This window comes from Melopsittacus undulatus, chromosome 9 (assembly GCF_012275295.1).
Source record: "Melopsittacus undulatus isolate bMelUnd1 chromosome 9, bMelUnd1.mat.Z, whole genome shotgun sequence".
Taxonomy (NCBI): Eukaryota; Metazoa; Chordata; class Aves; order Psittaciformes; family Psittaculidae; genus Melopsittacus; species Melopsittacus undulatus.
Genome location: NC_047535.1, coordinates 40,142,026 through 40,169,844, shown reverse-complemented (window position 1 = coordinate 40,169,844; position 27,819 = coordinate 40,142,026). Strand labels below are relative to the sequence as shown.

At 48.0% G+C, this 27,819-nt stretch overlaps 1 protein-coding gene across 1 annotated transcript; it reads left to right on the top strand.

Annotated features, from left to right (window-relative positions):
• The first annotated feature begins 8,635 nt into the window (after window positions 1–8,635).
• Window positions 8,636–27,751, top strand: CFAP100 (cilia and flagella associated protein 100). The gene is made up of 14 exons (XM_034066548.1): window positions 8,636–8,745; window positions 17,586–17,781; window positions 19,110–19,302; window positions 19,894–19,961; window positions 20,660–20,823; window positions 21,414–21,494; window positions 22,002–22,186; window positions 22,265–22,427; window positions 23,319–23,367; window positions 23,694–23,845; window positions 24,687–24,822; window positions 25,245–25,447; window positions 26,911–27,004; window positions 27,638–27,751. Exons 1-14 carry the CDS (start codon window positions 8,636–8,638, stop codon window positions 27,749–27,751), a joined length of 1,908 nt encoding a protein of 635 aa, XP_033922439.1.
• Window positions 27,752–27,819: the final 68 nt, after the last annotated feature.

The window sequence follows — 27,819 nt, the reverse complement described above, 5'->3', positions numbered from 1 at the left end:
ATGAAAATCATGGATGGGCAAAAAGAGGGATTGTGCTGCACAGGGTAAAGTGCTTTGCTGTGATTAGAGGTCACCTGTGGTATGTCTGCCCCAGCCCCTGCAATTCACTATTGACTGTTGCAACAGGCTGTTAGTAAGCCCATGAGCCAACCAGCCATTGGCCAAACAGGGCTTAGTCGGGCTGAATTGATCGCTTGCACATTTCCATGGGATTTACAAACCAAAGCTGCACTTTTCCAATGAAAGAAGAAAAGGAAATCAAATTTAAAAATAAAAGAAAATTCAAATCCTATTTTGGATCCCTTCCATGTGTCCCAAAGCCGATGGTTGCGTCCCGCTGAGCTCTGATGGGCTGCGCCTGGGACATTTACATGGACACAGAGGGAACAAAAAAGCCCTTCAGGCTCTCCAGTGCTGTTATGCCCACTTTAACTCAGCAGTCCTTGACACTTGTAGATAAGGACTGCGAGCTCTCCGGGTACTCCAGAAATATTGACACAAAGAATATGCTTATCCCTGGCAGTGGTTCCGCAGGACAAGGTGGAAACGGCAACAACAATCTCAGGACTTCATTTCTTTGGCCTTGAAAGGGCATCTGTGCTGCAGGGCTGACAGGCTATTGATTTGATTCTTTCCTTCACTAGGTTGGGAATTACATTGTCTTTTCAAGTCAGAGCCATAGGCCTAGGGGATGATGAGTTGGATAAACCCCATTTTAGGGGTTTTTATGATAATAGCCTTTTGGACTATTAAAGACAGTGAGGAGCTGGGATAGTTCCTGATTCTCTCCCAGACTTCTTATTCATTAAGATACTGAGAGGGAAAATGCCAGCTGATTTCTGGCTGCTGTTTCTCTAGGCCATCGTTAGCCAGGTCCAGCTCCAACCTCGGGTTTCCGTGCACAGCTCCTGCATTTTAATCTATTGGCAGAGCTGGAGCTGGGAACGTTGTGAATGTCTGAGGGAATCGGACCACTCCAATGGGGATACGGGTGTGCTGAGTGTAACAGACAAGCTGTCCCATTGCTGCCTCCCCTGGATTGATGGTGAGATGAAGCAGAAGAGCTGGGGCTCAGATGTTGAAACACTGGTTCTGAAGCTGCCAATGCCTTCAATGTGACACAAGGCTCATTGTGAGAGGTTCAAGAGCAAGGGAAGCAGCCAAGCCCCAGCTATCCCTCTTGAAGATGACACAGGGACAGGCAGGTCTGTAACCCACTGACTCACTTAGAGGCGATTCAGCACCTACCTTTGCTCATCCAAGTTAAGAAAGCAAAATAGACTGGAAAACACACGGGAAGATGAGCCACATGCGGAATGCGGGCTCCAGCTCAGGAGTGCATCTGCAATAAACTGTATTCCCCTGCCCTCTCCTGGAAGGAATACGCCAGAGCTGGATGTGTTTGTGCTGAGCACTCCAGTGAAGTAGCTCAGGGCGGTGAGAGGAGATGGTGGTTTTGAAGGCAGTGTTTACAGGGATGAACAACTATGATCGTGTTGTGTCCATGGTGCACTGCCAAAACCATGTCTGGCAGGAGCTGGCACACCTCTGCAGAGAATGGGAATGTTCTCAAGGAAGAGCTGCCTGCCTGTCTGGCTGTTTGCATTGGATTGGGAAACAGAGAGGGTGATCCAACCCATGGAATCCTCTTGCTCACCTTAAATAGTAAACACCGAGATGAGAACACATGAAACTGCATGAAAACATCAGTAACCTTCGCTGAGGTCATAGCAGAGCATTGCCAGGTCAGAAAGGCAACACCACAGCACCAACAGGTATTGGCACAGAATGGGGCAGGTGGGACCCCATCACTTAGCCCATGACATGGGGAGAGCCCAGCAGGGAGATTGACTCAATCTGTTTGGAGGTTATAGAGACAGTGCCAAAGTCTGAAAACCCCAGAATTGGAAAGATCTAGGTCTTAGGGGGAGGTCTCATCCTGAACCTTCAGCTCTAATATTACTATCAACCTTCCAGCACACAGCTCAGTGAATATGATCCATTTCTACAGATTCACCCCTGACTGCATCCGATGTTTTTGCAAAGCTTCCTTCTTCTCCAGTCACAGGAATTCATTCTTCTTTCTTAGCACCAAACATGCCAAGTGATACTAGTCCTGTCCTACAAAGAGGACTGATGAGCAAATTGCTGCTCTTGAGATGGTAATGGGAGCAATGAAAACACAAAGAAAACAAGTGTAGAAACTATGAATAAGTCTATAGTTCAATAGTTAGCATAGCACTAAGCATCAGGAGCTCTGGAAGGGCAGGAGCAACCTCATGTGCACTACATCACCTCAAAAGTATCTCACATACTTCGAGCACTTGTATTTCACCAAGTCTTTCTAAACCCAGCACAGAGGTATGCCAAGATCCTGCAACATGCTGGGTAGGTGAATCACCTCCTTGCAGCTGGGGTGCTGCTCAGCACAGGGGCAAATGAGACCACACATTGTAGACAGGCTGTGAGGACACGTTTTGGGGGGCATTATCTTTTAAACCTTAGCTGATTGCTCTGCCTTCATGACGGGGGAGTCACTGAAGACAAGAGACATGAATCTCCACCAGCTCCACAGCTGGGTTCTTCCCCTGCTCCACTGGAGTCTAAGTCCCCTTTGCTGAGTTTGCACTTTGTTCAGCACATTTCTTTACCCTCCCCTTCACTCTCTTATCAAAGAGATGAGCTTCAATAAAGCAGTTCCAGCTGCCCCAAAAAGAGAGAAGGTTCCTATTTCCTGCTTGAGTACGGGGGTTAAGAGCAACATTTCTGCTCACCACACAAATAAACGTTACATGAAAGCTGAGTTATATCCCTCCTGTGACTAATGTTCTAGCTTGTTTTCTAAACTTCATTCTTCATGCGCTCTTCCCCCCCCCCCCTTCTTGTTCTGTCTTACATTTGTCCAGACTCCCGTGTTCCTGAGGGACTAATTACCCACTCAGCAGTTCCTCTCAATCGGAATAGTTGGCAAAACTCCCTTCTTCCATGCAAGCTTTCAAAATCATCCCTCAGTTTATTTCAAGCAGCACCACTCTCCGGAGCTCCTTCCCAATTGGTGTCACCCTGAGCTGAGATTTATTGGGCTGCTGTTGAGAGCTGCCTGCTTTCCTTGTCGCAGGGCAGCTATCCTCAGCAGAAGCATTAAAAGCAAATAAACAATGAAAGCTCAAGCAAATGGATTGCTTGTTTAAAATATTAGCCATTGTGATGTAATCTGCTGTTTTCTCTGCTAATGAGCCCTTGGTAGCAATGGAAGCAATGAAGGAAACACTGAATCAGACCTGGATTATTCATCCGCACAATACAGATGTGATCCCAGCAAGTGTTTTCATTCACACCAACCTTGGCCTTGTCAGAAAGTTTGGGGGGAGTTTAGTCATACATCCTGTGAGGTAGAGATGCACATTTCTTTATTCTTGTAGGTGTCTGGGAGCAAAATATTCACCCCTATTGGCGTCATGAGAAATAGCAGACAGCTAAATTCAGATTACTGGCTTTTTTTCCTCCCATAAACACGGCTTGAGAGGAAACCACATCCTTTCTTAGTTCTGCTACTATTTAGTTGTCCATACAGCCAGAAGTAACTCACCTCATCTCCTCGCTCTTTGGTTTCTCCACCTGTTCCCTAAGGATAATAATCTTCACATTGTACAATCCTGAACAAAATGATGAGTGCATCGTAAGATACGCTTCAATTGTCTGGTGAAGAACATATAGGAAAAAGGATGACAAATAGCCTTTTTTTCAGGATGCTTGAATTATGCCAATGGCACCAGGAATATGTCTGCTCCTATGAGAATAACCTTTAATCACTGAATGGCAGAAAACATCACATCCCATTTAATGGTTTGATTCTTCCATAACCTCTGCTTAATGACATGCTAATTCATTTTGCACTAGAGGTAAAGGTAACTCTAAACCTTTGCACATCATCCAGTACGTGACCAAGTGGGCTTGGGATCTGCCTGCTGCAGAGCCACAACACATCCAGCTCCCTTGGCTCTAAAGCCAATTTAACCTCAGCACTTGAGTAGTGTTCAGATCTGCTTGCATCTAATTGTGATCACCCTGTGCCACAGTGTGGGCAGTGGGGCTTCTCTAGATAGCACTGTGGCTCCTGTCAATCAACCCTTTTATTACAGTTAGGTGTTGATCATGCAGACTCATCAGAGAAAGTTCACTATTGCAATTCTCCTTGCAGTTCTTGTCTCAATACCACAGCCCCTAAGGTACCCACTGGCTAATTCCTGCCCTGCAAAGAGCCCAGTGTTGCCTCAACAGCCCTTCTCACAACTTCAATGGCACCAGTCAAGAAAGCTGATTTTGCCTTTACCCCCAGAAATAAGAGAGTTATTACTATCAGAAAGGATGCTGCTGCTGGGATGTCAGGTTTTTCTACTTCTAGCATACAAAAATCAACTGCCATCACAAGTGTAAGTTATTTGCTGATGGGTTAGCACCACCAGTACTAACCAGGAGTTTCACTGGTGAGCTCAGCAGAAGTTAAAGAAATCAATGGCAAACCCTGCGTCTTTATCAAAATTGATCTGGTAATTAAATATTTACTTTTGAGACCTGTCTCAGTCCTATTTCCAGCTCAAAATTGCACATTTTAAAGGTACCTTAGCTCTGCCTGCTAAAACCCATTCTCTCCCATTTCTGTAAGCCTAGCTTTTTTAATACAGCTTTCTACTTATTATAGAGTCTTCACCTAATGAGCCATCAAAAACATGCCTGCTAACATAGCAGAGCATCTTTTCTCGCTTTCCATAAGGCATTCACCCAGTGCAGCAGTGCCCAGGGAGCAGCTGCCACAGCACAGCACTGAGCTGCCTCAAGGAGCGGATGCTGGAACTCCTCCTGCTGGATTTACAGCTTGGAAAATCCCAGTATTTCCAAAAGCAAAACTTGGGAGCTGTTCCTAATGTGTCAGCACCTTTTTAGGAAGAATCCAAGTACGGCCTGGGCATTCATATAAAAACTTAAACATATAAAAACACTCTTTCCTTCCTCCTGACCTATGCACAGAGCTGTCAGACGGACCCTAGGACGGGCCAGTGCGCAGCCAACTGAATCAGAAACATCATTTCATCCATCTAAGGCTGGAATCAGCCCACTGCAGGCCGGGTCTGGCAGATGTGAAATGTCAGCAGCTGCCTCACCAGTGGGTAGGTCCGGTGAAGGGCCCAAGAGGCACAGACAAAGCTTGTAGTGATGCCAAGAGGTCACAATGAATCATGTCCTGCTGAGCAGCACAGTGGGGCTTCACAACACTGCAATAGGCTGGGGTGCCCTGGGGCATGGGGAAGTCTGTTCTGCCCCAAGGATGTGCTGTACAGCACTGGGAAAGCTTCCCTGTTGCAGTCAGGTGAAGCAGTGTACATCACCTTTATCTCACTGCGGCTGATGGTGCAAGCTGAGGCTGCTGCTTCAGCTGCCACCATTGCCTTCAGCAGACCCCACAGAATGGGTTTGTGTTGGAAGGGACCTTAAAGCTCACCCAGCTCCAACCCCTGCCATGGGCAGGGACCCCTTCCACTGCAGCAGCTGCTCCAAGCCCCTGTGTCCAACCTGGCCTTGAACACTGCCAGGGATGGGGCAGCCACAGCTTCTCTGGGCACCCTGTGCCAGCGCCTCAGCACCCTCACAGGGAAGAGCTTCCTCCTGATGTCTAATCCAAACCCCAGCAGTCAAAATAGCTTCTTATAGATAATGTATTCCTATTCTCCTAAGCAGTGCCACTGGGATGAGCACCAAACCACAGCCAGCAATTTCCTGGCATCCTCCATTGGGCTGCCTGCTGCATCTCTGTGATAACCAGTATTTGCTTGTGCCAGCCTGAGTCCCAAATGCATGGGGAAGGCTACAAACTTACTGGAGTTTTACATGCTATAGGTCAGCATCAGAGGATGCTCCTTTTCGAAACAACTTCCATGTGCTCCCTGTCAGCTGTTTCTGGAGCAGCAGGGATTTGCAGGGAAGAGGCAGGCATGGAAGCACATCTCTGCTGCCATACAATAACTTATTGATTGTGCTGCACGTGTCGAACCAACAGCAGCCACTGCAGCAGCACATGGCCAGGCAGGGCTCTGCCTGTGCCAGGGAGAGGTTCAACATTGCATCCTTTGACGTCATTCCAGCGGGATCCAGCGCAGACGTCTGTCCCAAGCAGAGATTGCTCATGTCCCATTCCCCCCCACCGATAGAACAGGCACGTTGTGCAATGCTGAAAGGCTTTACTAAGGAATTGGGCATAACCATGGCTCGGCACCACCAGGATCAGGCCTTCAGTGCATAGAAACAGCATGAGTTTGGCACTGAAATTGGTGCAAATCTGCACAAAATGCTGTTTAACAATTTGCCTTCAGGCAAACACGTTTTAAAGCAAAGGGAACATCACTGTGCAGCAGGAAAATGATGGACTAAAGACCCGTTTGCATTGGGTGAAGGAGAGTGTTTTCATCTTGTCTGGGCTCTGCCTGGTCCCAATGGGCTTGGGCATTCTGTTTCCCAGCAAGGGCAGAGCTGAGCCTCCCAGGGCTGTGTCCAAGCATCCGTGGTGAGGCCTGGCTGCAGCATGGCTTTTCTGGAACCAGGGGATGGGAAGGTGTCCCAATGGGTGAGATGGATGCTTGTAAAAGCACGAGCCAGCAGAAAACCTTCATCCACCCAGAGCGAGAGGTGCAGGAAGGAATAAACACGATGATGAAGAGATCACCTTCAGCAGTGGCTCCTGAGCTGCCCTGGAAGGCAACTTCCACATGGGACAGGGCCAGCCCGAGGACTTGGCACTTCCCAACCCTCTTCTGGAACCTGCTGAGACCCAGACAGGAGCCGAGAGCTTCTGTCAGCTCAATCACTGCAGCTGCCTCCTCCCTCATCCCCACGTTTGGGAGGGCTTTCTTTGGCTGCCTCCAAGCCCGCATGGGCTGCTTCAAGGGGCTGTCTTGAGCAGCCATACGTTAATGGTGCTGCAGGGTTTGCCACCTGAAGGAGATTGAGCTGTGACCCAGGATAAGCATAGTACAAAGGCCTGGGTTTAGCACAGTGCATGGGGAGGGGAAGGTAAATCAGGCAAAACCTGCCCCCAGCCCAGGTGCAACGATGCTGATGCTCTCCCCATACAGCCCAGCTGCAAACACAACCTGTAGTAGAAGTCTGTCTCCTGTTGGAAGACAATGGGCAGGGTCTGAACCAGAACCTGGCTGGGAGGGCAAACAGCAGGCCACCAGAGACTGCAGAGGGTGCCAATAGGGGGAGGTGGTGGCATAACACAGGAGGTATATATCAGGAAACACATCTCCATTGGCTTCATCTCCTAACCGCCAAATGTCTAAAACCCAGACAGCAAGCAGCATGTGAGCCATTCGCCCATGGCTGTCAGTAGTCAACAAGACACATCCAGAAGGAAGGCAGGCACTGAGAGCTCAGCATGACAAGAACTGAGTCAGGGGTAGTGACTTACCCAAGCCACCAGCCTCAGGAGATGCCCACCTGCAGCTGAGCTGGGGGGAAAGGAGGATTTCCCTACAGGCTGAAGGTACCCATGGGAAGCCGGTGTCAGTGATGACAGCAGTCACATCTAGGAGGAGAAAGCAGCCTAAAAAAGCACAGTTACATTAACACCAATATTGGCATCATTGCTAAAGGAGAAGGCCCAGAGGCAGGAGAGCACTTTTAGGCAGGGTCCTGGGTACCTAAAAGGGGCTGGGAGCATCTCAAGCACAATGAACTCAGCACTGCAGGAAAGGAACCTTTACCCTGCCTTGGGAAAGAGTCACTCCTCAGACACCCACCTCCTCCACCAGTGTTAGTGGCTCTCAGGAGCTAATTCCACCTGCGAGCAGTGATGGGGCAAGTGATCTGCAAGTTGCTTTGAGGTGAGAGGCCTTTCAGCTAACAGCAAATACAGGCAGCTGCCTGCTGTGCTAAATGAACTTTATTCCATTTGCAAAACAACATGAGCTCTGCACACTGCTGCGGTCGGGTCAAACTGTGTTGGAGGGATCTGACTCACTTCTTGCATCAGACTTGCAAGACAGTGAGTCAGGGATAATCTGAAATATCCCAATCAGCCCCCCAAGCCTCCATAGATTTCTTGCCTAAATCCATCTCTCTCTGGCAATCTCTCTGGGAGATGAACCTGAGGCTCATTCAGTGCAAGTAAGAGGTGGGAAATGGCAATAGTTATCACTTAGGGGGGGAGGCAAAAGGAAAAGGGGTTAAGGGATAGGTACTGAGGAAGCAGGGAGGAGGTTGCACTGGGGACTGCTCTTACCTGCCCTTGGTCCATGGAAGCCAGTGTGTTGTGGCTGGATGGGAGCAGTGGTGCTCAGGACAGCATCACTGGACAAAAGAAAGAGGGGAGACTGAGCTGAGCTCTTAGGCAGAAGCTCTTCCCTGTGAGGGTGCTGAGGCGCTGGCACATGGTGCCCAGAGAAGCTGTGGCTGCCCCATCCCTGGCAGTGTTCAAGGCCAGGTTGGACGCAGGGGCTTGGAGCAGCTGCTCCAGTGGAAGGGGTCCCTGCCCATGGCAGGGGATTGGAGCTGGATGAGCTTTAAGGTCCCTTCCAACCCAAACCAGGCTGGGATTCCATGATTCTATGAAATCTCAGCAAGGACTGCCAGATTCATGATGGACCTGGTGATTCCATCCAGGAAATGGGATCTGGCCCTTGATGAAGAAGGAGGAAACTTGGGGTGTGGGAATGAAGGAATGAACAGGAGCCTGGGAGTGGGGGTCATGTGAGGGAGGAGGAAAGGACCAGGGCTTGTAGATATGCTGGGGGAGCCTCGGCAGGGGACTGGAGCAGGGAGGGCAGGGAACACTGGTAGAGCCTCAATACTCAAACAATGCCTTTGCCTGGTCTCTTAGGGAGAAACTGGAGAAGAGGACAAAACCAAGGAATTGCCCATCTGGAACAGACAAGTGGTGCCTGCAGTCAAGTACCCAGCTTCCAGCAGAGGCCAAATCTGGATGCTTTAGAGGAAAATCTTCGATAGCATCCCAATTCCAGGAAGAGTGCAATACATCAAGAGTATTGCTCATGGTGGGATGGCTACAGAACCGTGGCAGGGCAGACAAGCTATTTATAAACATCAGATGTCAGCTGAGCTCTTTGCACTTTCTATAGAGCATACATCTAGTCTAATGAGAGGGAACCCAGGCCAAGGGGAGCAAATGAGCACAGGTTAAAGAAGAGGTGTCCTCTTAGCACAATATGTATGGCCCTGTGCCCAGTACTGCTTACAAGGGCTCTGCAAGCTGAGCAAGATCATGTTACTGACAGCACAATGAGAAGGAAGGGGTGAGAATGCCGGTGGTGATGATGCCTGATTAGACAGAGAACTGTTTGCTCCTGAAAAGATAAGGATCCAAAGGTATTCATGGAAGTTTCATTGTGCTCTCTTCTAAGGCCATGCTGTGCCAGCTGAAGGGTTAACTCTTTCTGTCTCCAAATCTGCTATGGGAGAGCCAGAATACAGATTGAAGCACAGATTAATTAGCTCCAATTGATGTTCCAGCTTGCATCTGCTCTCTTTAACCAGCTGAAGTCTGGTTTTGTCTGGAGGCAGCAGTGCTGAGCAGAACCGTGCTGGCTTCTTTTCTGCTTAGCCAGCCATTGCCATCTCTCTTGGTCTTTGGGAATGCCTTCATTCCACAGAGCCTATTGTGCATTGATGGTTGGGTCATGCCCATAGGCTGTGTATGGGTTTCACTGTTTCCAACCTTGGATTTCCATGGGAGGGAAAACTGCCACAAGAAGCTGGTTTACAGATCTGTGCATTGCTTCATTGTCTCCTTTCTTCTGCATTAAAAAGCATCATCACAGAGCAGATGCAGGTGGATGGAGAAGGGTGCCCCTGGACCTCTTCCCCTTCCTGCTTTGCTCAATGCTCGCTGATCCCTCACCTCTTTGTGACAAGACCTTTGGGGATCAGTTACACAGAGATGAATAATTCACAAGTCATGGCTGTTGCAATGGGCAAGTCCTGCTCTGGTCGAGCACTCCATGGCTTGTCTTAAACATCCCTCACTTTGCCAAAGCCTCCACGACAGCAGCAGTCAAGAGCCTTTAAAGGAGAAGCTGATGAAGAAGAGAAGGGTGGCAAATAACAGCAGCAAACAGCACTTGCAGCAGGTATTCCTCTTATCTCTGAGCAGGGCACTGACCCATTGTACAAATCCAGGTAGGAAAACCACTGGCAAAGCAACCCCAGATGTAATATTTGCCTAAGAGGAGACATTTCAGTGGAAAACAAGCTATGGGATCTGATGACATCCTGGTGGGGAAAACAGCGGGCATTCACTCAGGTGCAGACAAAAGAATGGGAACAGGATGTGGAAACTTCCTAGCATTTCCAAGTAATGGAGCTGCCATTGCATCAGGAGCATGTTTGTGACGCCCATGATTCCAGCTAAACAGATACAAGAGCTGGATGTGGGGTTTGTCCCACCAAAAGCACAGCATCAGTGGAACCACTGCTTCTCTGTGCCCCAGAACTCCACATTAAATCAGAGATACAAATAGGTGGGTCCTGCAAGCAAACAGCCAGGCTGGCACCAAACCACGGCAGCTGGTACCCAGCGGTGCCTCATTCCCTGGCAAGGGAACGTGGATCCCATGAGCTACCCTGGGGATATGAGCCACAGTTCTGGATCACAAATAGCAGTTCCTGCACAAGCGTCTCTGGAGAATGAGATAGGGCTGAAACAGCCCAGGAGCAAAGTGAGTAACAGGGTTGGTTTTATCTTTAATCCATTCCACATGAGCAGAAGCCCTTTGGAGCCATGCAGCGTTCGCTTCCCCCCGCAGCGCTCAGAAATCAGCATGACCTACAACTTTACTTTGTGAATCCTTCTTGGTCTGCTCCGTACACCCCTGTGGAAGGGAATTTGCGTGCAGGGCTTTCAGGATCAGCCTGTTTTACCAGCACAAAGCTGCAGATTCAGCATCACCCTAAGACAATCAAAGCACTGAAAGGGGCAAGTCCACCTTCTCCCAGCCCCTGCATCCCTCCTTCCTCAAGCCACCACAGTGATCATAATAGAAAGGATCTCTTCCCCAAGCAGGGTATTTTTCAGCTGGATCAGTTCCCATGCAGTCACAGGAGCTGTAGTTTTGCCACAATGCAAAGGCCAGGAAAAGGCTGGAATTGTGCCTTTAGAGCTTAATGCAGAACAATGAAGTTGCAACCTCAGGTTCCTGGGTCATTTGTCCCTGCACAGAGCCTGGATTTATAGCCCTGGTTAGGAAAGTCTCCTTGGCTGCAACTCTGTGGCTCTCCTTAAAATGGGCCAAATGCACACTCCTGGGTCCCAAAAGCAGGGAGCTCTGAGGGGAGTCTGGAACTAGTTAAAGTTGTCAGTTTGGGATCAGGTCTAAGTGGTTATTCACAACTGGCTTTGAAACTGCAACCACAGAATCACAGGCCAAGGGGAATGGCTTTAACCTGCCCGAGGGGAGACTGAGCTGAGCTCTGAGGCAGAAGCTCTTCCCTGTGAGGGTGCTGAGGCGCTGGCACAGGGTGCCCAGAGAAGCTGTGGCTGCCCCATCCCTGGCAGTGTTCAAGGCCAGGTTGGACACAGGGGCTTGGAGCAGCTGCTCCAGTGGAAGGGGTCCCTGCCCGTGGCAGGGGTTGGAGCTGGAGGAGCTTTAAGGTCCCTTCCAATGCAAAGCATTTGATTTTTCTATGATTAGTTCATATCCACACCAAGCCCAAGCTCAGCCTCCCAGACCTCACCTTCCATTGTATGGAGAGTTCGAGATCTCCATCCTTAGAGGCTTTCAAAACAGCCGGGCAAGACCTGAGGCAGCCTTGACTCTGAAGCATGGGCAGGAGGTTGGGGTAGAGACCTCCAGAGATCCCAATGGTGTTATTTATCTGATTGTTCATGTGCATCAGGCTCTGCTACACCATCACTACTGGCCTGCCCAGCACACAGCCCTCACTGACTGATCCACAGGTCAGGGAGCCCCAGTCCATCATTTCTGCCTAGCATTGGCTGCTTTAGCTCAGGAGGCAGAGCACAGCACAGAGTGTATCCATGTGCGGCTGTTCGAGGAGCTCACTGCTGACAGTCACAAGCACGGCCCTTTGCCACCACACCATGCACCAGAACAAGCTTTGCTTTGCAAAAGAAACTGGCCCAGAACTGGCACGGATCCCAGGATGAAGACTGAGGAACATCTCTGCTCAGCAGGAAGGAGTCTGCATTCCCAGCAAGAGCAAGTGTGAAATACAGATCACTGGGTGGTTACTGCTGTCCGGGTCATTACAGAGCACCCATGGGTACCTACAGTACAGGACGGATGACAGGGGCTATCTTGTCATTTCCATGTGGCCCTTCAGAGATTTTAGCAGCTTTCATCCCCTAGATTGAAATCAGACCAGGTGAAAATGCACCACAAATTCCTTTTGGATGAGACAGCCTAGGAACACACCAGGGGCTGGGCATCAATGGCAGGCGACACAGAGCGAGTCCTGATCCATCAGCCCGTTTGCAAAGATGAGGGTTGAGCTCACAGCTCTTCCTGCAGAGCCCCTCTCTGGGGTTATTTCTTCATCCCAGAGGATGGGCCGCGATTTCCTGGTGTTCCTCAAGCCTGGAACTTCACCTGTAATATAATAGGAGCAAGAGCAGCCAACCCCCCAGCCCTGGCAATGCAAGGTTGCTGCCATCTCCCGGCTGGCTCTGGCCATGCAAAATGTCACAGGACACATTTTTCCAGCTGGAAAAACCTGCATTGAGATAAAAATCTTTCCTGGCTCCATCTTCCCCTTCTCCCCCCGCCCCGGGATGCTCCAGGTTCTGCAGCCACCCAACTGACCAGGAACCAGGAACCGGAATTCCAGAGATAGAAAAACCTCCCTATCCACTGGGTACTTCCATGGGGGTTGCTGTTTGCTGTTTGTTCTTGGTGCACCTCGTGGCTCACGTCACAGAGACTAAAGTGAAATGAATGAGTCCCCTTAAGAAGGCTCCAGGGATGCCCAGGGACTTGTGCAGCATCCTGGGGACACAGGGAGCTTCCCGTAGTCGTAAGACTACAAAGGAAGGTTTATTTCTCTAGACATTCAGCTTTCATCTCTGGCAGCATTTCGCAATCAGTCATTTCAAAACGTTTTGCCAGCAGCACTTAACCCCTGCAGCACCTCTGCGGTATAGGGCCCAGCATCCACACATCACAAACAGGGTGACTGAATGGAGAAGACAAGTAACCCTGTCAAAGAAGGAAGGAAGGAGCAAAGAAATGATGACATCCCCAATTCCCAATCCCATGTCCTAGCAAAACCATCCCCACAAGCCTCCAAATGTGCAGATATCCTGTTGGAAACACAAGCAGCATCCTGCCATTCTCCTCATGTAAACTGCCTGTCTTTCTCAGTTGGGCATCATCCGGACCCTTGATAAGCATCAAAATCACGGTGGCCTGAAGTGAGATGACATAACCCAGAAACCCCTGAGGAGCTGCAGCACTGGTCAGTGCACATTCCCATGCAATGTATTCCATTCACTAACCAAGTTAATGGTGGTTAAGAATAGACCCCAGATGTCCTCCTGGTCTTAAAATCTTCCTGCCCTCAAGGAAATGCAAGGCCCAAGTGGTCTGTGGCATGTGTGGGACATGAGCAATGAGCCAGAGCTATTGAAGGCTTGCACATATGAAAAAATTCACCAAAAATCACTGCTTTTACATAATCTCTGTTCCAGTTTGGGGCAGGAAGGGTTTAGCAAGGGTAGCACAGAACAGAGCAATGGATCTATAAATGATCTATAAAGGATTCATATAAATGAATCTTTCACTGGTATAGAGATTATATCAGACAGAGCCAAAGTTGTTTAGATGTCTGTTTTCTGTTACCTATTTCTGCCTATTTGCCACTGTGACAAAGGCACAATCCTGTAATAAACCACTATTTCTGAACAAGGACCATTTGATGGGATGCCTTTAGAAAACCGCATCCTAAGTGCAATTTATTACTGCGTTATTTTGGGGGGGAATAGGAATTATTGTATAGTGCCATTTGAGATCCACAGTCCCCAATACATTTGGGAAATGTCCTGAAACACACTAAAGATAGCACTGTGGGGTTCTGCATCACTGCTAAGAATCAAAGCATTCATGTGCAGAATAAAGAGCAATTTCTTTCTGTATAAGCATCTTCCTTCTGTTGCCTGAATCCAGGCTCTTGATAATCAGCAATTACAGGGAAGAGCTGTAACAATCAGATGGCAGTTTGCACTTACAGAGAACCATGCTATTTATTGCGTGAGTTATTCAGATGGAGAAAGCTGTTCGGAATCCTACTGGTAGATGAAAAGAAAAAAGCTATTTCAGAAAGCTGAAATTGCATTAATAGAGAGTCTAAAGAGCCTAGAGAATAACACAATCCATTTGGAACTGATTTGCTTTGCTCAGAAACAGGAAGGAGTAAATATGGGATTTAAGGAGCTTTTCCTCCATTAAAACTTATTACTTTTGTTTTACCAACTCGTCTTTAATATGGTATTTTGGAAGGTGATATATGGGCTTCTACGGCACCACTGGCTATAGCTCTGTTAAGCTCCAGTAAATGACAGGTCATTCACCTGTACCACACACAGTCCCCAAACTCTAACTGTTCAGAACAAACAGAAAGGCCAAAGCAGAGGCTATGGAATGATAAAACACAGTTAATTCCACAATCAGGGCCTCTGTCTCCCATTTCCTCAACCTCCTCCTTTGCTTGCAGAGATGGGGTTAAAAACCCAATTCCCATTATGAAATAATGGATAAAGAACCCTGCAAACCCTCTTATAGCACAGAGGTTTTCTTCATTTTCCATGCCAACGTCTGACCTTCAGCGAGCTGCCTGCTCAAAACACCTACCCATGAACCTACACTGCAGCCAGGCAGGTGATATTGTGAAGCCTCCCATGGTGGCCAGGTCTGGGAGGACCTACCCTGGCTCTGCCCCACTCCATCAGAGCAGGGACACATATCCTGGCCATAGGGAACCCAGGCCTAGTGGCAGAAGGGAGGAATGCATCCCTCCCCTGCACGGGTCAGCTGCTGCCTGGCAACGGCAGCAGGGGTGTGCATGGCACTGCAAACAAGAGAACAGGAGACAGGAAGGAGCCCAGAGCTGAGCCGAGCTGCAGCCATGACCACATCCACATCCATGACCACATCCACATCCATGACCACATCCACATCCATTACCACATCCACGTCCATGACCATGACTACCCCCCGGAGAGGAGCCCCGGGGAGCTCTCCTTTAGGTGAGAAACCAGAGAATAAAGGGATGAAACACAGCAGTTTCCTTTCTGTTTTGGACATCAGATTGAGTCTCACTCAGACAAGTGGAGGTGCTGGTGTGTGTCACCACGCATGAACCCTCTCCTTCTCCATGGGGGATTGGGAGGGAATGCACTGGGAAACAGGGCACATCTGTCCCTGGAAGAGCTGCTCTGCAGCTCCATCTTGGAGTGGTTTCCCGGCGAGCACAATGAGCCTTCCCTGCAAGTGATGGGATCATTGGAATCAGTTGAGTGTCTAAAACAGGCTCATCCAGTGCTCCGGGAGCACAGTGGAGGGATTTGTGCTGGGTTTGAGAGCTGTTTGCCTGTTTACTTTGGCAGGTTCTTTTCTGCAGCTTGATGCTAAGGAAAAAGGATGAATATGTATTTCAATAAATTAAAACCAGGAATGCCTTATCTATTGGCTATTGGTATGTAGCTACTGAAACATTAAAGTGTCAGGGGCAGTGAAATATATGCTAAAGATTCTGGCAACACAGTCATTTTTGTATTTGCATTATTTAGCTTAATAATTGTAATTCCCCCAACCAGTACTTCTGCAGCTTTTGGCATTGTTTCCAATGTGATGTGCAAACAACCTATTAAAAAAGCCCCCAAAAATACCTTAATAAAATGCATATTTATAAGTTAATCTTAGAAGCAGATTCCTATACTTGGCTAAAACACTATTATAAAGCACTTTTAATCTCAAAGGGTTGCACTGACAATTATTTTCCATATACCAGTATCCTCTGCCTACTCCTGTTTTTCAGTCTCATTCCCTGTAGCAGGAACTTAAATCAACCACATGAAGATGTTTATGAGAAGGAGTTTAGATTATAGAACCAAGAAGAGCACTAAGAGGGCCGAACATCCTGGTGTTTGCTGGCCACAAAGTGTATTCAATGGAATGCTGCAGGCGTTTGCCTTCCTGCCCCTGCCCTGATGTGGTCTCCTCCAAAACTCACATCAGCAGCAGGGGTTATGTTGTTCCAGGATGTAGATGAGGAATGCCTAGAGAAAAATACCCCATTGAGTTATGCAAACATGAAATCAAACTAACACATCAACAGGGCTTTGGGAGAAGGCTCTTCATGAACAGAGAAAGAGAGGGAAAACATTTGGGATGCATTGGAACAGCCTAAATTCCACCTCGGCCTCTGTGTCTCATCAACAGTGAGGGTTTGACACCTCCAAAGAATAAGATACTAATTGGGCAGCTGCACAAACACAGCCAATAGGAACCGCAAAGCACTGAGGACGTACATGGAAATTAGGCCAGATGAGTTTAGCTCGAAATGCTTAAAACCTGGAGGCTGTTCAGAGCAAGAAATGATGCTCTAAAATAGCCCTAAAAACAGTGCGAGCGGAAGAGGAGGTTTTCTTCCATGTCTTATGCCAGCGCGGATCAGGAACAGTCCCAGCGGCAGAATTGCATCAATTCACTAATACCTCATTGGACCCAGCTTGCTACTTCTGTTGATGGAAGGGTAACTTTAACAACAGTATATCTGTTCTTTGTAAGTGAGCTCATTACAATTACACCTTTTCCCATAGGAACCACAGCAAAGGCTACAAAAAGAGACAGGATTCGGGGAAACCAAAACCTAACCTTCAATAGTTTGCCAGCCTAGCATTAAACACGACAGAGTTCCCTGCAGTCCAACAGCCGGTCAACCTAATCACAAGAAACCCACGGTGATGAAGCAGTTCCTGATAAGAGCTTTAATGACCACAAATGTTGCTTGTGAAGCAGCAATAGGAGGATGAAGAAGTATGGGTGTGGATTAGATCTGGAGATGTGGGTGGAAGAACAGACAAGGGTCTGAGTTGCTTGTTGTCTCCAAATTGGATTGTCTTTGCTGTCCCATCAGCGTGTGCATAAGGAGGACTGTGTTTTACATTAGCCAGGGATGAACATCTCCCTTTTGGGGTCAGAACACACATATTTTCCAGCTGACTGAAGCTTTTTGTTAATTCCTACAGACACAAAAGGCTCAGTGGTTCAGATCCAGAAGGCCCCTGGGTCCATCAGTCTGTAAAACCTACTGCATCAGTTACCGGCAGGTCCCAACTGACTGATGTGTTTATGGTTTTCCTTGGGCCAGGGTCAAGACTGTCATCTGCAAATACAATGTCAACATCTAGAAGTCTCTTTTCCATAACTGGAAGGGAATCCCAGCTTGTGCTGCCAGGTAAGACCATGATGCTCCAGCAGCTTTTCGTTGTTAGGTCGAAGGAGAGACCAATCACTGGCTTCTTATAAGCTGTGTCCAGCTCCCTGCCCTTGATTCAGCACTGTGCAGGTGGGATGCAGCAGATCAGAGCCTCTTTGCACCAGTCCTGATATTCTGCCTTGTGTCTTCTACATCCCTTTTGTTGCAGAAAGCCCAGAAAAGGACCAAGAAAAAACAAAGGAAAATCCATTTGCAGTTCCTGCAGATTTCGATATATTCTCAATAAGGGAAAATGAAAGACAAAAGGCTCAGGAGGTACATATATGTGCTTTATGTCAATGTATATACAAGCAGCTCACTGGGGCAGGCAACCAACCCATATAACACCAAAATCTAGTGCATGAGAGAAATAATAGCTGCCAGATTTAGCTAAGATTCCCCCAGATCAGCTTCAAGTCCATGATGAGAGATCAGCTTCACCAAGAGCAGATCTGAGCACAGCCTTGCTGGTTGCTGATGCAAAAGGTGGATATTGTCACTTTGCCCTGCTTCAAGATTGTCCTGGTTTGAGCACTGATTTAGCACTCCTTTGTGTTCCTGGAGAAGAAATCAGTGCTAACAGCACTTTGTAGGTTTCTGCGTAAAGCTTTGATGCAAGATCTCTTGCTTTCCACTTTAAAAGGCTTGGCTTTCTGCTTGGGAAGCTGTATTCCAATGCTGGATGTGATCTTCTGAACTGCCAGCAAAGGAAATAGCTGGGAAGGATAACATGGGTTTCATGTCTTAGGTTTCTCTCCATAAGATATGGAATTACAACCAGACCAGAGAGCTGGATCCCAGGAATGTCTCTTTCTTATTTCTACAGTGGACTTCCCTTAGGGCATGCCATCCAAAGGGAGAGGCTAGCACCTCTGAGAGCTCTGATTGCTGCACACAGCTGCAGAAGGCAGGCAGTGGTATGGAAGCAAGAGGCTTTTGTTTCTAAATCACAGAAGGATCCACCTCACTTCACACTGATGACTGACAGAGTCTGGTTTTCTCTTGGGTTGAAAGTCACTTCATTAGTACAGGGAAGGGCTTAAGAAGTGCACTGAGGATGTGTGCTGAGTGATGTCCTCAGCCTAACCCATGCCCAAACTGCAGACACTTCATCCTGTGTGAAAGCACTGAGTATGAACAACCTTTTACCCTCCAGAAAGCTCTGGGGTGGCTTTAAACAGACCCTCTCAACGTGAACTTGAAGGTTTACATGCCTTTGTGTCAGTTGGAATAGTCAGTATTGAGAGTGGGCTGTCCTCTTGTTCCCTTTTAATAGGAGACTTGAAGGTTGAATCTCTGCGAATTTCCATTCTCTCCCAGGAATAACCCAGGGAGGCAAAATGAGGACAGTGAGCAGGTACAAACTGGCACAGCTGGTGGCTGGATGCAGAGTACACATCAACAACCTAATGGGAACAAATGCTAAGAAAGGAAGCGTTTTGCTTGCTTCAAGTGAATATCATGGGCATTAGTCAGATGAGCCAGGCAAAGGTGCAGCAGCAGGGGATCAGCCACCTTCTAGACTGTGAATAACCCCTCATGCCTTTAAACCCACAGCAAACACAGCACATAATCACACTGACCACAAAACTGCTTTCTTGTAGGAACGTGAAAGGATGAAGACCATGAAAATCCATGAGAAAACCACTTACTCCACTAAAGTAAAAGCAAAGCAAAAAGAGTTAAGGCAAACTCTGCAACAGGAGGAAAAGGAGGAGGCCAGAAAACAGGCAACAACTGAAGAGAGACTGAAAGCTCCTCAGAAGATTCTTTTACAGGAGACAGCCTGTAAAAAAGGTAGGGAACAGTTGGTATCTTTGTAATGGTGCTGCTCAGCTGGGTGACAGCCTAAAGCAAAACTCAGAGAGGGGACGGGAGCTGGCTCTGATGGGCTCTTGTAGACACAGCAGTTACACACTGCATCGTCAGCCTCTGCGCCATCTCCATATCATGCCAATGGAGCTTGTGTCACCTCCACTTCCATAGCCTGGGTTACACCATCCCCTGTGGCCTTCCCAGTAGCTGGGAGCTCTCAGAATCAGCTGGGACCATGTAGGACCTTGTGCCATGGAAATGTTAATACTAAACTAACTTAAAGTTGGATTTTAGTGGACGTGGGCCTCTGACACGAGGAGCAGCTTTGCTGTTAAAGTTTACAGGACATAACCTTTGTAAGGACCAGATTCCCCACTCCATTCTACCTGGTTTTACCCCACAAAAGCCCATATGAAACTGATCCTAAACAAAGCCAAAACTACAATATAACAACTGGTACTGCTGCCTCCAGTGCCAGCCACATCCATGCTCATGACAGCCTACATGTCCACTGTGTTTTGCCTTGGCTGTATTTCCTTCTCTAGTCTGATCAACTTTATCTTCTCATTGCAGATTACCCACCAGAAAAGCAGACCTTCCATGACTACATAAATGACAGGAGAGAGATATTTTTACTTGAGGTACTTGGCTTTAAGGATATTACTTTCTATTCATTTCATTACTCTTCCTGGTATTGCTTTGGTTTGGTTCTGGGGTTTTCCTCCCCTGGGATCCATCTCCTAGTGATCCTACCAAGGAGGAGCACATCAGACCTCATGAACTGATTGTCTAAGTCCTGTGTTAAAGACACTCATAGTCAATAGCCTAGCAATTCTGAACCAAGAAAAGAACATGGATTATTGGCACCATCCAGTAGCAACGATTTCATTGTATAATATATAGATTAGATATTAAAATATCTATTTATTATATGTAATATATATTACATATATACTGACCTTTTGGCTCCTGCTGTCCTATACCTAAGTTATAGCGAGGAGCCATTCTGAACTCAGAATAAGGGATCTATGCTGGAATATCCCCACTATTCCCCTCTCTTGTTGTGCTGTAACAGACTGAATCAAACTTTGTCAGCCAGAGGTTAATGCAGTGCTGAGATTTCTGGTTTCTGTCCTTAATTTCACCTTCTTTTTGCTATATTACTTATGAAATACCTCCTGGCCCCTCTGTACCTAGTTTGTGATAAGACACACGCCTTGGTTTGAAAACCTTACCCTCTCCACCAACAACTATAAGGTAACCAAGAACAAAGCTAAAGCAACATACCTTTAACATCAACCAACCAATGTGACTGTGCTGCCTTTTGGGTTCATTTCAGTATGGCATGGCAGTACAGAGAGAGGAAATTCAGAGGCTGGAGAAGATAGCAAGGAATGAAGAGAGGAAGATGGAAAAGGCTGCATACTACCTGAAAAAGAATGCTGCCATTCTTGAAGAGTTCCTGAAGGAGAAGCAGGAAAACGTTGTTCAAGCCCTGCAAATGTAATGGATGCTGAGGGAACCACGCCTGTGCCCTTTACACTGGACACACAGCTCTTTTGCTTGACCTCCTGCAGGGCTTTGGCAAATCCTCTATGTGTGAGCTTGTCCAGGGTTACAGCTTTTTCTCCCTGCACATTCAATGAAAGAGAGAAAGAACAATAGCTGGGGGATCCCCTCACTGCAAAAGCCTTTAATGCGGCTACAGCAAAGGAACCTACTGCTGACCCCATCACTTCCATCCTTCTCACATCATCCTTAGGAGAGGGAGAGGCCTCTGCCTGAATGCTCACAGCAAGAGCAGTCCCCTAAGAGGATTCAGCTGAGCACTTGGGTATCACAAGGGTAGAGCAGGAACTGATGCTCAGCAGCAGCTAAATTAGGAAGGCTTTAACCTGGAAGCATCGCTGGGCCCCCATGCTGTCTTTGCCAATAGAGGCAGGAGCCAAGCATCCCTTGGGATGCATGGATAGCAGGGATTTCTAGCACTCCCCTTACATCTATTTCTCTGTTTCGTATGTACCTCAAGTCCCTCCTCACTTCCCGAACAAACCGTTTCCCAGTTGATGTTCATTCCCTCTCCTCTTCCCCAGTGGTCAAAAAGAAGCTGAAGAGAATACAAAGAAAACAGAAGAGATCCAGGAGGTCAATTCCCAAATTGAGAAACTCAAAAGGTAATGGTTGCATGCTATTCCACTCTTCCCACCTGGTCTTTAATAGCTCCTGCAGTGCTTTACCCTCCCACCCTTGGAAAACATGGAACTGGGGGAAAAGATCTATAAAAGTATTAAGAGTGAGAATCTTGGAATGGTTTGCATTGGAAGGGACCTTAAAGCTCATCCAGCTCCAATCCCTGCCACAGGCAGGGACCCCTTCCACTGGAGCAGCTGCTCCAAGCCCCTGTGTCCAACCTGGCCTTGAGCACTGCCAGGGGTTCATTTTCCAGGAAGAATTCCCAAACTAGCAAGCTGAGAGCCATAGGGATGTGACGAGGCAGCATCCACATGAGGAACCACAGAAAGCACACAGGGCAGGTTCCCATTTGTCTTTGCATGTCCCTGGAGACATGTGCACTGTTGTCCCTTCCTGACTGATGCTGAATATCAGGAGTTAGAAAGAACCTGTTCAAACAGGGACTTTTCCTCCCTGCTAACAAACTCTGTCCCCTTCTCTCAACCCAGTGACGTATCCCAGTTGAAGATCGATCTGCAGGAGCTCAGGATGTACAGGAACTTCCTCCGTCAAGTCTCTCTTAAAGAGTGGCAGGGGAAACATGGCGAAAGGAACACAAGCCCAAGGGATGTGAAAACAGCACCCAGCACTAGAGAAGGAGATGATGCCTCACCTCCCATCACTGCAGAACAGGGTGAGTGCCAGGGGAGAGCTGCCCACCCCTCACTGGGACAGCCCCATGCTCTAAGAGTCCATCCCTCCTTGTCTCCAGGCCAAGGTGGGACAGCAGGGACAGATGATGCCAGTCCCAGCAGTACCAATAATACGGATGTGCCAAGTTTTCCACTCTCTTCAAAGACTTTGACTGTCAAGTCCTTGCGGGACATCAAGCCACAGATCATAAAGTTCCTGAAGCCTCTGTCAACAAGGCAAATGTAAGTACAAGACAATGCATGCAACAGAGAAGTACTATAGAGAGCCCTCAGCTGAGGGAGGCAGCATAGAGGAAACCCACTCCTCAGCTTTGCTGTGGGCATCTGTGGGAGATCTGGGTCTGATTGAAGCAAGTCAAATGAGCAGTAGAAATCTATCAGATGCTCCAGTCAGTACCCAGGTACCTGCTCCATCCTCAAATCTGCTGCTCAGAGCCTTGCCAAAAGGATTTGGGGTGGCCTTGAGGTAACCCCAGGAGGAATCATAGACCTGCAAATAGCTGCCTGTTGCTTTGTCATTAGTGAAAGCCTGAGGCCACTGTAGACCCACATTGCATTGAATGCTTTCAGCAAGAGCCTTCAGGCAATACCTGCTGGAATGCAGGCAGAGAATCACTGCTGTAACACAGGCAGGGCCAGCCCAAGAAGAGGAAGGGCAGGTGGGACTATGGGATAAGTATGTCCAGATCCAGCTTCTTGAGGCAAATATAGCAATTGCCTGGAAAAGCAGAGCATGAGTGGCTGGTGAACCTCCCAAGGCCAGAAAACACCAGGCCACCAATAGAGTTTGAAGTAAGTCATTGCTGCAGGGCCATTTCCTCTGCTTTCACTCAGAGCCTTGCAGATTCCAGGTTCTCCCAAGCCACTGCACTTACTGGGCTGTTGCCACATGGCAGGAATGACGCAGACACAAGTGGAGCTGACAATGAGAGCATGCACATGGAGTTTTCACCCCTCAGTGGCATGGGGGGTCAGGTCCAAGTGAAGGTGATGAGCAGGCTCTGCTACCGATAGGAGGAAACAGCAAACACCAACAGTGCCCCTCATTCACTAACAAGGTCTCCTTTGAGCTGTCATTTCTCCAAGGGGCTGATACACAAAATGCTTTTTCAGGAGTGAACTGGAGGATGCAGAAACCGAAATGAGCTCGGATGAAGATGAGGTCAGGAGTCTCGTGTTAAATATTCACTGTTTCTCTTTGTCCTGTGTCATTTACTGATTTCTTTCACCTTCTAAGCATTCATTATGCTATTGAGGAGTTACTGCAGGCATCACTTGCCAAAAACCTACCATCACCCCAAAGCTTGCCATCCCCAGAAATGGGGTGGCAGCAGCTGATCTTTAGAGGGCCCTTCCGACCCTAATGAATCTATGATCCTGTATCACATCATACAATGGGAGATTGGGAACTGAGTGAAGTTAGTGGGTTTTCAATGGAAAAGCAAGAAGAGGAAGGCAGATATTCACCACACGTGTTTTCCACTCCAGGACCCCGAGCTGTACTTCACTGATCCCCAGCAACTGCTGTCTATTTTCAAGGAGATGGAGGATGAGAACTTGTCCCTCCTCCAGAAATCCCAGGAGACAGAGGAAAGGCTGGACAAAGTCCTACAGACTTTTATCACCACCTATGAAAGCATGTAAGTGTTATCCTGCAAGGAAGGGGGCCCTGTGCCCCAGCTTTAAACACAAGTGACCCTCTTTTCTCCCCACTAACACTTCACCGATGGGCTGCATGCTGCAGACCACAGGCAATGCTGCTCGTGCAGCACACAACAAAGACTCTTTCTCACCCCATAGAGCCCAAGCTGCAGAACATCCCACTCATCATCTCGTGAGCCCATAGGGAAGTGTCCCCTCTGTGACATTCAGGAGATGGGACTTGAGCTTGGGACTAGTTCCTTAGTCCTCAAGGCACAGGCTGGGGAACTGGTGCATTCAGATCCCAGACCAAACATCAGCCAGAAGTATCATGTAATTCCCACCCAGAAAGATCAAAGAAAGACACCAGGCATGCCCTGGAGCGATCCAGGCAAGCATCTATTCCAACTCGGTGCAAGCCCTTCCTAGAAGAAGCCAGCAAGGAACCCAAGTGTATTTGTAGTATAGTGTTTCAGTGACAGGTAGACACACATATTCCCATTTAAAGTGTGGTTTATCCCCTTGGAACAGTTTATAAAGGTAATCTATTTCCCTCATTAGCTATTATAAAATCCTGACTATTCAGCTATGCCGCTGGTCCGTGTCGTGTGTCTCCCCCCCCCAACACCAGCATTAGGTGTTAATTGCTGTTATTCCAACAAATCCCTAATTCCCTCTGCCTGGGGGCTGCGGGTGCAAGCTCCCCAGGAATGGCACGAGGTGTTACCTCCATCTGCCGGCAGCAGGAGGGATGGTCCCAGGCTGGAAAGCAGCAGCGGCACAGGAATGGCGTGTTTCAGAGATGCCCCTTTGCTATCCCTCCTTTCTCTTGTGGCCTAGGGAGAAGGAGACGGCAGAGCTGAAGGAGCAGCTGGCCACCCTCCAGGCCTCCGTCGCCGAGGAAGAAGCGAGAGCAGCAGATCTGAAGCTCAAAGTTCAGCTCTTTTCCTCTGGAGAATGCAAAGCCAATGACCAGGTACATGCCGAGATGAAGGCAAAGGGGGTTCGTGCATAAATGGCTCCTCTCCACCAGCAAACCCATCCTGGAAGAAAGCAGTGGTTGCACTGGGGAGGGATGGGTGCTGTTTCTCAGCAATGGAGAAGGTCTGGGCCATTAATGAGGAGCAAAGTGATGTGTCTGCTCCATGCAGAGCCACAAGGTGGGAGTTGGGCTCATAGAGGCAGGTGGGCTGCAACCCATCCCAGGACACAGCAAAACCAACAGGAGAATGGCTCCATATCTTATCCATCTATCCCAGACACTGGCGCTAGGGAAAGAGGGAAATGAGCAACCGAGCTTTGTTGAGGGAATTAAAGTGCACTGATTTCCTCTGCTTTTGGAAGGATGCTGGGCTTCTACGGAGCAGAGCCTCTTACCGCATCTCCTCTCATCTCTAGGACAACATTCTTGCAAGCCTGAGAAAGAAGGTGCAGGAAGTCTATTGCCAATGCACTGGGGAAAGAGAGGGGAACCTGGAGACACTGCAGATGCTAATGGTGTTAGAGAAAAAGCTCAACGATTTACTGGACTATCTGGAGGGAATCCCACCAGAAAAGATAGAACATGCTAAGAAACAAAAGGAAAAGGAACGGAGGATAAAGTAAGATGGAACACTCTTCTGGGAATGGGGCCTTTCCTTTTAATGCTGATAGCCAAAAGCAAAGCCACAGGTCAACCCAGGAAACTGAATGCCTACGTGACCAATCCATCCCAGTTTACTTCTATAAGGGCTTCACAGTCACAGTCCTTGCATGTCCCAGCCAGTAGCTTACACATGCATTAGAAAAAACGTGGAAACTTCATTAGAAAAAGGCAAAATCTGGAATAATTAAATACAAGTAATAATAATAAATAAAAATAGTAATAATAACAATAAATAATAACAATAAAACCCAAGCAAAACCAGATTCAAGGATGAGAATGATTATTGAAAGAAGTCAGTTTGCAGTAACAATATTTAAACTGACTGAACAGCAAAACCACTGTTCTGTAGTGATTTAGCACACTCAAGGTCTGACTTGTCCTGATACTTGGTCAGGCTTCAGCAGGTACATACATAAGGGCATTTGTCAGCAATGCCAGCCCTCACATGGCTCTTCCACAAAACTCTTAAGTTAAACAGTAGCAAATTAACACCATCTGTGGAGGGTGACATGAGACACATTCGTTTTGGCTTTCACACATAAAATAGCAAAGATGCTGCTGGAGAGCTGATTGTGTCTGCCCATCCTCAGGTGAATCAGATCCAGCAGAGTAAAACCAAGCAGTGTGGATTTAAAGCCAGAATAGTGACCTTGTCCTCCTACTTACCCTTTTCTCTGCATCTTTCTTCACCTTTGTAGTAGAAAGGGTGTGATGCTTCCTCCTGCTGTTCTGTAGAGGGTTTTGCATTCTTAACTTACAAAATAGGACACACATCCTTTCCACTCTGGGGAGGAAGGGGAATAACTGAGGAAGGAATCTGACCCCCTGAATAAAAAGCAGATCCCACCACCGAGAAAAAGACCCTCAAAAAGCATTTAAACTTCTCCTGAAGATCATCAGGTTTAGAATTCATTTCCTCTCCACCACAGAGTCCCATGAGCCCTGATCTGTTCCAGTGCTTCATTTCTATAGAGAACTGGAGCTGGTTAACAACATCAGCCTCCACTGTGCCCATTTAGTCAAAGTAGCTCCATGGACTGCATGGTTACACTGGTGAGAGCTTCAGACACAACGAGCATCATTCAGCCCCAAAGCTGCTGAGCATCCTGGTCAACTGCAGAGTGTAAGTCACCTGCTGAAAGTGGTACAGAGCATGTTTGTAATGGAGAGCAGCCATTCAACACCTCCATTTGCAAAGCTTGATGTGCTTTTTCCACCCCTCACTCCAGAAAGGACAGGATCAGCTACAGCAAGTGTTTCCCTCTCACCACCTTCCCAGCAACAGGGCTCTAGCATCAGCTATACCCAACCCCTCTGCTCCAGTGGCCCTACACTGTTAGATGTAAGAGGAAATGTTAGATGTGGATGTTGTGTGTCAAAAACGTATTTGGTGCATTTAATTCATCCTTCACTCAAAAGGCTCAGAGAGGAAAAGCTGAGACAACAGGAGAAGCAGCAGGAGGAAAGACTGAAAAAGGCCCTGGAGAGGTCAAAAGCAGCTGGAGAAATGAAGGTAAGTGCAGGAATCCATGGGAAACCCTCACCAAACAGCCCACTGCAGGGAAGCTGGGGGTACCTGAACATCAAGGACTTAAGGGAAGAGTGTTACAGTTTGGGGGTGGCACCCACACTCGTGTGTAGCCCAGTTGACAGGACTGATGTCACTTAAGCAACTGCTGGAGCAACACTGGTTATTCCAGCACAGTGCAAGCTTCCAGCCACAGCTCCTGGTGCACGCTTCATGGGTCAACACAACAGTGAGGGCATGGGCTATTGAGAACAGGCACCACAAGCTCCTGCCCCTTTACTCAAGTTAAAGCAATAAGGCTCTGCAGGGTCCATTAGCTATTTCTTTGGACTTGCCTTCTTCAAGAGTACAAATAAGGCTTTAGCCAGAAACCAGCTGCAGGTGCAATAGCAGGCTGTAGAAGCTGATACAATAGCATGTGCAGGCCCTTAAAGTGCTTGACAATGATTTTGTAGTGGGAAAAACCCACACTTAAACATACTGAATCCTGCCCAGAAGAGAGCAAGGGGCTACAGCCCCTTGAGCAGGAGCATGGCAAGGTGAATCAGCCTTAGGTGTGTGGTTCAGACACGCTGGCCCAGTGCAGCAATGATTCAGGTGCCTGTTCTTCCTCTGCAGACCAGCAAGAGGCTGATGTTTCGCTCTGTCCTACCTCCCAAGAAGCCAGAAAGAAAGCCCAGACAAGAAGAAATAGATAAGGAAAAGGAGGAACAACTGTATTACTTCACCTGACAGCACAGCCTCACCCACAGCACGCAAGGCTGATGCTGCTCTTTTTCATAGGTCTACATTCTTGCTTG

Coding starts and splice junctions, on each gene's coding strand:
- CFAP100 (XM_034066548.1), top strand. CDS start 8,636: ATGGACCTGGTGATTCCATCCAGGAAATGGGATCTGGCCCTTGATGAA. Junction 20,824..21,413: donor GTTGTTCAAGCCCTGCAAAT/GTAATGGATGCT, acceptor CCTCTTCCCCAG/TGGTCAAAAAGAAGCTGAAG. Junction 22,187..22,264: donor TCCCATCACTGCAGAACAGG/GTGAGTGCCAGG, acceptor CCTTGTCTCCAG/GCCAAGGTGGGACAGCAGGG.